Consider the following 11876-nt stretch of genomic DNA (forward strand, 5'->3'; position numbering starts at 1 on the left):
TCTGAAATTTTGGAACCATCTGAACACGTCAAGTTGCTAACTTTACGTGTAACTACGAAGGAATGAAGCCATCCTACTCAAACACAACTTTACTCGGGAAACTCATCTGACTCGCCGAGTTGCTCATACAATTCGTCGAGTTCTAAGGCAAACTTCATCGGACTCGCCGAGTTGTTCTTCCAACTCGTCGAGTCGACGGCTAACTACATATAACTCGCCGAGTCGTCCTGTGGACTCGCCAAGTTCATTCAGCCCTTTTTCCATACAGGTCCGATCTGAGCCATGCAGCTGCTACAAATCATGGATGTAGACTTCTAGGGCATGTTTTTCACGTAAAGTTGCTAACTTTACGTGCATGCATGGCTTTAAAGGCTTCATATGACCAAAATAAGTTCTTAATGAGGTTCTAGGCTCAATGGGGACTTTAATCACAACCACAACCAAAACTTTATACTTCTAGCATGCCATGAGTGTCCAGATGTGAGGTATAACCCGACCACAAGGCCTAATCACAAGGGAATTTAGGGTTTTTGGGTTTAGAAACCACAGTTTAGGAACAACATAGATCTATATGATCAATAAGAAAGGTACATAATTTAATACCAGAAAAGATGGCCAATAGAGTGTGTATTTTGGATCTACTTCCTCTTCCTTGAACTCTCCAACCTTCTCATTCTCCTTCTTACTCCAAAAATGCCTTCACGAGCAATAAACACACACACACACTAAGAAAACGGCTAGGGTTTGATAAGGAATGCTCTGAGGGTGATGGAGGATAAAATGGGGGCTATAAGGACGTTTAAATAAGTTGAAAACCCTAAGAATTAGGGTCTCCTCCTGATTGGCCTACTCGCCGAGTCCATGCATGGACTCGCCGATTAGATCACTTAAAACCCGTATCCAACTCGACATCTACTTGGATAAGGTAGCTCTTCCTAAAAGAGAATTTAATCAAATAAATACGTACCAGGAACGGGGTGTTACAATATGACTTAGTCAAAGTACCTACTTGGACAAGGTGTTGAAATGTTTCAGCATGGAGAATCCCAAGAAAGGAGAATTGCCAACCCTGAGCAATACCAAATTGAGTAAGACTCAAATTTTGGGCATCGATGCTGAGATAGCAGAAATGAGCCGAGTTCCATATGCTTCAGCAGTTGGCTCGATCATGTATGCTATGACATGTACTCGCCCTGATGTGGTCTTTGCTTTGAGCATAGTCAGTAGATATCAAGGGAATCCTGGTAAAGCTCACTGGATTGCAGTTAAGAACATTCTTAAGTACCTGCAGAGGAATAAGGATTAGGTTCTTACCCTCGGTGGGAGTGATGACTTGAGAGTTACAGGATATAGTGACGCCAATTTTCAGACTGGCATAAATAATTTCCGCACTCAGTCGGGTTGGGTGTTTACCCTGAATGGAGGAGTAGTAACTTGGAAAAGTTCCAAACAAGAGACTGCAGCTAATTCAATGTGCGAATCAGAGTACATAACAGCTTGTGAAGCAGCAAAGGAGACGATATGGCTAAAAAACTTCATCGGAGACCTTGGAGTTGTACCATCTGTAAAAGAACCTATGGAGATTTTCTATGACATCGAGAGTGCGGTCGCCTTAGCCAAGGAATCTAGGGAACATGGCAGATCCAGACACATTGATAGAAAATATCACTTCATAAGACATCAATTAGAAGAAGGACTCATTATAATAAAGAGGGTATCGTCAGAGGAGAACGCAACAGATCCCTTTACGAAGGGATTGACTAAGGTTAAGCTCTTACAACATGCTAGGAGTATTGGCGTGAAGGACGATATTAGTTTTAGTGATTAGATAGCTGTTTAGAAACTTATAATAGATAAAATGTAATTGACATCTGATGATTAAATAAAAGGTGTTTTATTTATGAGTAAAGTTACTATATTGTGTCATTCATTTACTATTGTTTCATTTTCTCATGTTTTGACTTCCAGATTAATAAAATTATTCAAACCATCCACAGTTGATCATACTTTGGAAGTAGGCTATGAGATTAGAGTGTCATGAATGGGCTTGTAGATTGTCTAAAATATTTAGACATAGCAAAATTGTGTTGCAACATTCATGAGTGCTTTTGAAATAGATTTGAGTATTGGATTAAACCCACACTCATATGAATCACCTAATGGAATTTATCACGAGTGATTGTGAGACGATAATATCGTATAGTCTTCAAACCAAGATATATGAGTTGTTGATTACGAGTTGGTTTTGCATTGTTGTGTGAAACCGCATCAGTAACTTAATGTTATAAAACGTGTTGTTGTGTATGATTTAACAAGTAATTAGTACAAGCATATAAGTCAAAGTTTATCTGCTCCTTTTATCCTAAGAGGATTAAAAACGATATCCTGGGCCCCTCGATGATTTTATTTTGACTTATGTGTCGGGCCCGGTCAGGACTCAATTGATGTGTTCAATTACATTCTATGTCAAACAAATCAGAAATCGGGAAACAAATAGTTGTACAATAAGTATGACTATGTTCCATGTATTTGTCCGCATGATATCTTGAAGAACAAAGGATTATATGATCCATTATCTAAAGGATGCGTCAGAGTTCAACAACGAATTTTAAGAGCTACGATTGCTAATCGAATTTTGAAGTCATGCTTGCAATTATAGTTATTAGACTTATCCAAGTGGGAGACTGTTGGATTAGGTGTTTAAACCCATAACTATAATTGATATGTACTTGACCTGAAAGTAGCATGGTCCATTATGGGTTGCATTCTCCAAATCAATTTGATAGGATGGATTTTGAGAAAGAGGTTATTTGTTAATATATTATGAGTCTAATGTATTAATTGAGAAATCATATTATTTAATAGGTATTGATCAATAATTAATTTGGAATTAATTTAGTGATCAAAAGAGACTAATTAAATTTACGGGGAGATTATGTAAATCAATGATACATATAGTTTGGGTTAATGATCCATGATTGATTGGTGATGGACTAAGTTAGTCCAAAGGAGTTATCAAATGGTTATTGGATCAAAATCCTACTAGAATGAATTAGGGTTTACAAGTGACTCTTGGAATTGAACAAGTATATATGTAACCCCTTTGCACCTAAAATCCCCCCTCCCCCCGGAGATACATAAGTGATACAACTAGAGTATAACTGATTTTTGTGTGCTCCTAACCTCTCTCAAGTTCCTACATTTTCTCTTGGTGTTTTGTGAACCATTTGAGGCATCACACTTGAGGTGCTAAGCTCTTCAAAGGCCAAATGCAATAAGCTACAACAAGAGGTAATCTTCTAACTATTTTTTTATGATTCAAATATCAAATTGCATGCTAGTTAGGCTTCATGCTTTGGAAAAATGAAAATTGCGTGTATAATTAGAGAAAACTTAGGTTCAAAGCATTAGGATTGTATGTGCACCATAGGGTTGTTAACTTGTTATAGTGCTCAAAATCCATCAATTACTACATAACAAGTGAGGTAATCTTCTAACCCTAATTTTTTTTTTTTTTTTTTTTTTTTTTTTTTTTATTTTTTTTTTTTATGAATTTTGAATTTGTATGCTAGTTTCTAGGGTTATTGCTTTGGTATTAAATTTGCATGTTCAATTAGTGAAAAACTTAGATCCAAAGCAATTAGGGTTGCATGATCATATAGGATTGTAAATATGCTCGTAACCCATCAACAACTCTTTGTTCAGGCGAGTCTTCTCATTGTATTACCTGTATCATAGTGTGTGGATGCCAGACTAGTTGGGTCTTATTTGCTTATTGTTGTTATATGTGTATTTGAGTTGTCGATAACCCATAGCTGATTATTATATTGTGTTGTATGTGATGTTTTTAGAAACTCACTAAGCTTTGTACTTACAGTCGTGGATTAAATGTTTTCAGGTACTTATCGGATTGCTAAGGTAGGACTTTACACACACATCTACAGTTTTATGATTCGATATTACGTATTGTCTTCCTTATAACTCTGATTTTGAATTATGGTTTATGCAATTGGTTTGACTTGAATGTAACTTTATAAAAGTAAATGTTTGTTCTATTTTAAAAATGAAAATTTTATTTTGGAATTTGGGACGTTACGAACATCAATGTTATCAAGCATATTAACAAATGTTTTGATTTAGATGCAATAATCAATAATTGTTCAATCACCAACAATACTATTACGAAGCTCATTGCCTAACTGAATGACTTTCACATATTTCTTGTTATGAAAAATGGTCTCGATATTATTCCAAAGCTTTTAAGCAGTCATGTTTTTCTTCATAATCATCTAAATAAGCGACTGGGATATCCTTCACAATGCTCTCCCAAATGAGCTTTCTATCTTTTGATCTCCTCGGCCATCTTCATTTTAGCTAAGGGAAAAAGTTTACTTATGCGACCCATAGATCCGCATCTTGATGATAGAGTCAATTTGGCTCCATTCTGTTTTGTGAAAGCGGTTGGAGCTTTGTCATTATGCTCAACAAGTTAATTAGAAACACGTAAATCGATCATTATAGCGGGTTTCAAATAGTTCACATCATGAATCATAGTTCATGTGTTCCGGATTTAGAATAAGTGGAATATACAGTTTAATGTTTGAAATTCCATAATACATCTCTGTAGACATGATGTGGAGAGAAAGGAAAAAAAAATTGAGAAGAATATTGGCAGATGATATATTCCGACGGCTATGATGTTGTCGCCATCTAGGGTTAGGCCGTAAGGGACAAGAAAGAAATAAGAAAGGAGAAAATGATAGATAATTTATAAAAAAAGTAACCAATATTGCTATAATACCGTATAATCAATATATTTTTCCAAGAAAATCTTATAACATTTATTATATATAAGTTATACAAAGAACTGTATGGGTCGGATAATCAAAATGATCCGGGATACATGTACGTAAATACAACACATTAAAACTTGGATTAATAAAACATGATTTATGCAAACACGTTATAAACCAACTTTATTTGAAGGGTTATGTATCTAGTGTGGGTTCATCCCTAAAGCATTAATGATTGATCTCATGAAAAACAATTTACTTCTACTAGTAATACAAGGGTTGTTGATTTTGTAATTCAGTGTAAATTGGACAATATTGCTTCAATTCATCTTAACTTAATGGCAAACCAAATTTTATGATATTTTCTTATCTTCTGTGATGGTGACCCATCGATGGTTGCGTACCACCTAGCTAGTTAGTGAATAGCTTATAGTTGAGTTGTGGGGTCATGGTTATACTATACGTTGGATCATAAACAACTTTCCTTTCATGATTGCTATCGACATCCAGACATCTATCTAAACTTACGAAAAACTTACACCCTTTTATAATTATATACTGAATTTTAGGTTATTCTTGTCGAAATATGGAGAGTCGTGATGATATACCTATTTGAAAGACCATTGTTTTTCATGAGACTAATAATGTGTACAGTACAGATGCGGTTTATTATGATTTGGACAACTCACCATCCAAAGCTCGTTTGAGAGAACATTTCATTCATATATGTTTTTTTTTTTTATTTATAACTTTAGCTTTATCTAACATAATTCATAAAAAACAAATGGATTGAATCCAAAAAAAATAAAGTGAAATGTTGAGGAGTGACACAAGACAACACATGGTAGTAGTCAGAAAGGCAGGAGAAAATAAGAAGTTGAATAGTCTGTCTATAAAAGAGCATTATTGTGTCATGTGATGCGAACACTTGTTTTACCTATTTATTGCTAGTTTTAAACCAATGTAACTTCCCTTTTTATTCCGAAATTATGTATACAGAAAGCCAAAACTACATATGAAATATATATACAAATCTTTCTTTCACTATAATAAAAAAGTGTTTTGAATCAAGATGAAATTCAATATATAAATAGCTTTCTAATCCTTTCATCACTTGGACAATATAATACTTCATATTTTCACTAGTACTGCAATTTGCTATGGCAATAAAACAGCCTTGATACAAAAGTTCAGTGACCGCAAAGATAATATATATATATATATATATATATATATATATATATATATATATATATATATATATATATATATATATATATATATATAAAGTCGACTACATCTATAGCAAGTTTACTAAGTTGACTAAAAATGAATAAGATATGATATTCATAAGTCTACTCTAGTCTAGTCTGGTTATAAAAGATTAGTTCAAATCATTAAGTCAATTGATCTTGCCAATTTTGACTATTTGTCGACCGCTATTGCAAAGAGTTCACATTTGAGCCATAAATTCGAAAACGAAATAATAGCATTATATTTAATTACTAAGACATTTTGAGCCATAAATTCGAAAACGAAATAATAGCATTATATTTAATCACTATATGTTTTATAAATTTTACACAGTAATATAATTGTTTTTTTTTATTAAATTAGTTATATTTCTGAAAATATAATATTTTAATTAAAAAAATGAAAACAACACAATATCGTGTATGCAAACATATATGTTTTGTCTATATCGACGACACGAAGACTCTGGATTAAGATTTTAACTCGTCCAATCATATTAACAAGCAACGAAGATTTTAAAATTTTATTTCTCATCGTTATTTCATTTTTAGCATCCATCATTTACTGAATGTTTGATTTTTAACAAATCCATAACTTGTCAAACCATGAACAATCTCTAATGCATTTTTGTTTGTAACATTTCCGAAATTTATTTGCTTATGTTGATTAAGGTTCATAAAAAAGATGATACACAGATTTTATTCTTTAATTTATGTATATTTATCTATGGGGACTAATAACCACCTCATGAAAGTTTACATTGATATTAGGTTAAGAGTCCAACTCCATTTTTATCGGTAAAAAATATTCCACAGTAAAAAACCTAAAATTAAAAAAAAAAAAAAAAATTAGGAGGCAAGTCCCTTTCCTTCTGCCACCATTCCCATGGCTTCTGACCACAATAATACATCATCCCAACAACCTTCTGTTTTTGTTTTTGTGCCACCACATTATAACAAACAAATTTTACTGTCATCATATGCCATCACCCATAAGGTACAACCCCATAACATATTGTCATCATACATCTGGACAGGCTTCCAACGGATTTTTTATAATTTTTTTAAGACGAGGGTATTTTTGTCTATAGCATAGACAAAAGATCAAGAGAAACTGTCACACACTGTAACTACCAATGTTTCAAATGCAATTCAAATATTTGATATTATGTAACAAAAACGACACCTTGTAGATTAAGGGACGCATCCTGATGAAGTCATTTAAGTAACTAAACATTTAGCTATGAACTCTTAGCAACACAAGCCAAAACGCGTGAACTCAGTTTTATAAGTAAGCCTATTATATTCATTAAAAAAAAAAACAGAAACTTTAGTACCTGAGCCCCTTTGTTTCAACTCAGTCCTTCAACTTGTGCAGGTAATGTAAAAGTAGTTTGGGTAGGTTTTTCTAACCCGCTTTTGATCCAAGCAATGGTGTTAAGATCTGTAGCAATTGTAGCCAATTCCTGGTTTGACAAAGGAGGAAGTTCTTCATATTCAACAAATTCCGGACCCAAGAGTGACCCCTCCTGAGATTCACCACCGGAACAGCAACCATGCCCACACCTCGACGGAATCACTGATTCCGCCGTATACCCTTTAAGAAATTTACACCCGATGCTTTCTGGTTTGGATGCCTGGATTAAATTTAAAGGTCCTTGTATGGGTATAACCGTCGTTCTCAATTCCTCATTTGTGATTGGGATTCCATTTTGAGGGGTATAAACGGAAAAAGCTCCGAAATGTGGGATTGGTCGAGAAAGGGTGGTCTCGGGGAATTGTTGATTCTGATGTTCGTATTTCAGTTGAATCTGATTGATGTTTCCGTTTGATAAAGTGTCTTCAGAGGATGCTTTTGTTGTGTCCAGATGGTTGTAGTTGATTTCCATTTTAGTAGTATTATATGAATTAGGGTGGATGTACCTACGTCGGAGTGTTGAATTCCAGTGATTTTTTATGGCGTTATCTGTTCTACCTCGCAAGAGTTTTGCAATTGATGCCCATTTGTTTCCATGGATTGCATGGGCATCCATTATAATCCGATCCTCTGCCTCTGCATAAACAAAAGTATTGTAGCAATCAGGTAATGTTTGGTATGACAGAATCGGTGAAGGAATGGAATGGTTCATTCCCGTGAAATGAACAAAGAAAATGTTTGTTTAGTCGGATGGAATGGAACATTCGTGAAGGAATGTTATTCTTTCTACTTTGTTAATTTTCATTCCTTAGCAAGAGGGTGTGAAAAATGACAACATAACCCTTTTGCATTGATGAAACTTCAGTGATACGTGTCTAAATTTTTTTTTTCATGATTTTAGTAATTTTATTTTCTAAAGTAAGTAGATAATGTAATAGAGTTTTAGCTATACAAAGGAATTACATAATATATTCAATTTAAAACCAGTGTGAGTGCGATATATTTTCCTTTATAGCAATAATATATTCAATTTAAAGACTAGGTTAACTTCTCAGATTAGCAAATTGAGCAAATGCATTTCTTTATCTGTTCCATTGTTACTCCAACAAAGTATTTATATCCCAAAAGATAACTGGTAGTTCTATCATTCAGTTATTTCAATCCAAGCAAATTGTTTACTAAGATCCTAGATATAACAAGCAACTTATCACCCTCAACAAAAAAAAAACAAACACTGACACGAGTTATCTGTTATTGGGTGATGACGTTTTTCTACACACAGGGGGTTTAACATACAAAACTCTCTAAAACTATGGAACAAAATTTGTGTTGGTATATATGATGATCAATTTGGTTTAATCACAAGACAATGAGCCAAACTTAATGTTGAAAAGACACTTCCATCTTCAGTAAATGCCTTTGATTCACCATTATGAATGATCAATGATGGAGATTTTCTATTAACATTGAGGTCTCGTCTTTTTGGTGTAATATGATTTCTATTATATGTCAGCCTTAAACTCACTGCACCTATGAAACTTGTAAATCTCAGCAAGCAGATACAGATAATCAATATACATATAGTCATATACAAATGATACACAATCAGAGTGGATTATGTAGTGTGATAGATTGTCATGTGAGCAACAATTGGGACAAAAGCCAATATCGGTAATTGAAAACCGTCATACTGTGTAATCCCCAAACAGCACTAAATTACAGGATTCTCTCATTGTGACATTAAAGGACTAGAGAAACTTAGAAGCATTCTAACCTTAATCAAACAACTTCTAAAGTCATGAACAAATGGCGTGACCTAAGTTATGTATATCATACACAACACAAAAGGACGAGGACACTGGATAATCACTTCGGCGTGAAACGGAGAACCAAAAACCCTACTATGGAACGGGATTTGTCATCGATGGTTAAAACATTTGATCAATTGACTAGCATAGATAACCAGTGAATCCTAAAACAAATGCATAAAAATATTAATACATAGACTAGATAATGACGCCGTCGAATGCTCTTTTCTTACCAGTAAAGGGCTTGCGCTCAACAGCAGGGTCCAACTGATTACACCACCGTAGACGGCACGACTTCCCAGAACGGCCAGGGATACCTCGTGCGATCAGGCTCCAGTTCCTCGCCCCAAACTTGCTCACAAGTTCACTTAAAATCGCGTCTTCCTCCGGCGACCAAGGTCCCCTAACTTTGCTCCTCTTATCAGCACGACCACCGCCTCCGCTGCCTCCTTCAACCATCACCACGTCGCCAACTTCTCCCTCTTCAGGAGCGTTGGAGGCGGCGGGAGCGATCGTATGTTCTTCGCTGTGCCCTGCATCGTCTTCCATCTCTTCACTTCCCCTCCGTCTCTTTCTCTCTCTATGTTCTTCCGTTTGGACTTCCTCTCTCTCTAACCGTACCAACCCGACTAACTGCAAAGTTGTTTTCCCTGAGATAAAATAATAAATGTTACCACTTCGACCCCTAAAATATACGCTAACTACACTAATGGCCCCATCTTTAAAAAGAAATTTTTGTAAAATATATTTAAGAAAAATATTTGGTTTCCTAATATTTTTATCGAGTAATGGTTGCAATAACTAAACATATGTTTGCAAAGTTAATACAAATAAAAAATAGTTAAATTGTATGTAATCGTATGTGATTGGGTTGCAATAACTAAACATATGTTTGCAAAGTTAATACAAATAAAAAATATCATGTATTTTTTAAATAAAATATATGAATCTTTTGATCTAAATTTAATGTTCTTTTCATTATATATATATATATATATATATATATATATATATATATATATATATATATATATATATATAGAGAGAGAGAGAGAGAGAGAGAGAGGTTCAAATGTTCTTGACAACTATTGTGTGACTGTGTGCACCAATAAGAATTTAGGAAATAATTAATTATTAAATAAATTATTTAAAGGTATTATAGTAATTTTGGCATATTTAAATATGGTAGATAATTAATATGTTCTTTATTATTCCTTTAAATATGGGATGTAGTCAAAATCTGTTGAAAAAACCCTAGCCGATCACGTCTACAGCGATTTATCCTCCCTCTCGTTTTCCCAGCATTGGTCCCTGCTATTCAGCGGGGTTTCGGAGGTTTTGGGCTACCGTAGAAGGGGAGATGTGTTAGAGGTTCGATCAGAGGGCAGGAGGGGTTCTGATGGGGCAAAGAAATCAACGATGAAGTCGAATCTTCATAGGCCTTGATCGATGGGGACAGAAGAGAAAGAAAGCGAGGGAGGAGGTATCGATCTCCGATGAGTGACTAGACCGAAGAACAAAGGGAGAAGCAGCGGGGTGGGGCTGTTGCTCCGATCGAAGTAGGTCAGGAAGTGGAGAGGATGTGGTGGTGGTTGCTGATTCTTCTTCTCCGGTGAAATCTAGGTATTTTTTTTTATTCATGTCTTATGATTATGGTAAATTACATTCTGTTAGATTATGGTAAATTACATGTTGTTAGAATATATTGATTTGAAGATTACATTTTGTTAGAGTAAATTACATTTTTTTTAATGTTTACTACATTCTATCAAAATTTATACTTTGAAGATTACATTCTATTAGAATACGTTACAATTTTTTAATGTTTGCTATATTCTATCAGAATTACAACCCACATTGTCAATTTAAAATATTGTATGCATTCTGCCAAAATTTAAAATGGCATATATATATATATATATATATATATATATATATATATATATATTCTGTCAGAATAATAATGGTAGTGCAGTAATGGTAATTGCACTTTAGAGTTAATGATTCTTTTAGAATTTGTGTTTGCCTTTTTTGTAATAGATTTGCTATGATATTTTTCCACAGAATGAACAGGTTCAGTAAAGTCATTCTTAAAGAATATGATATTTTTTTTAACCATTCTTAGTTTTTGTTGCATTTTTTTATAGGAATTGATTGAAGAATAGTTTGAAGACATGATAGGAAATGCTTGAAGAATGAATCAAAGATTGATCACACTCACATTTTAAGAATCTTGTTATGTTTTAAAGAATTACACTTGTTATTCTTTCAGAATTTTGTTATTATTCAAGAATGTTCTTTGTATCACAATCATACAATGTAATTATTTGATATATTATTAGTGCAAGAAGACATGTATTCTTTACAAAATGTTAGTGTTGATAATACGTTCTATAATATTTTAAGCATGTTAATATATATAAATATTGAATATAATCATATTCTGCAAGAATAAAATCAAAAATATATTTACTAGTTTATTGTTGATTTTTATGTTATTCTAACAGAATGAAATCGGATATTATTAAAAATTATATTTGAATTAAATTTAAAAAATTCAGATTTTTAAAAATAAAGGTATTAATTATCCCTTAAAATCTGGAAA

At 33.6% G+C, this 11876-nt stretch overlaps 1 protein-coding gene across 1 annotated transcript; it reads right to left on the bottom strand.

The window, feature by feature from the left end:
* Window positions 1-7168: 7168 nt before the first annotated feature.
* Window positions 7169-9911, bottom strand: LOC145032962 (transcription factor MYB1-like). The gene is made up of 2 exons (XM_078981929.1): window positions 9505-9911; window positions 7169-8099 (listed from the first exon to the last, which is right to left on the bottom strand). The coding sequence occupies exons 1-2, from the start codon at window positions 9818-9820 to the stop codon at window positions 7399-7401; spliced, it is 1017 nt and encodes a 338-aa protein (XP_078838055.1). The 5' UTR covers window positions 9821-9911; the 3' UTR covers window positions 7169-7398.
* Window positions 9912-11876: the final 1965 nt, after the last annotated feature.

The sequence above is a fragment of the Lactuca saligna genome, chromosome 2 (genome assembly GCF_052625555.1).
Source record: "Lactuca saligna cultivar CGN05327 chromosome 2, ASM5262555v1, whole genome shotgun sequence".
Taxonomy (NCBI): domain Eukaryota; kingdom Viridiplantae; phylum Streptophyta; class Magnoliopsida; order Asterales; family Asteraceae; genus Lactuca; species Lactuca saligna.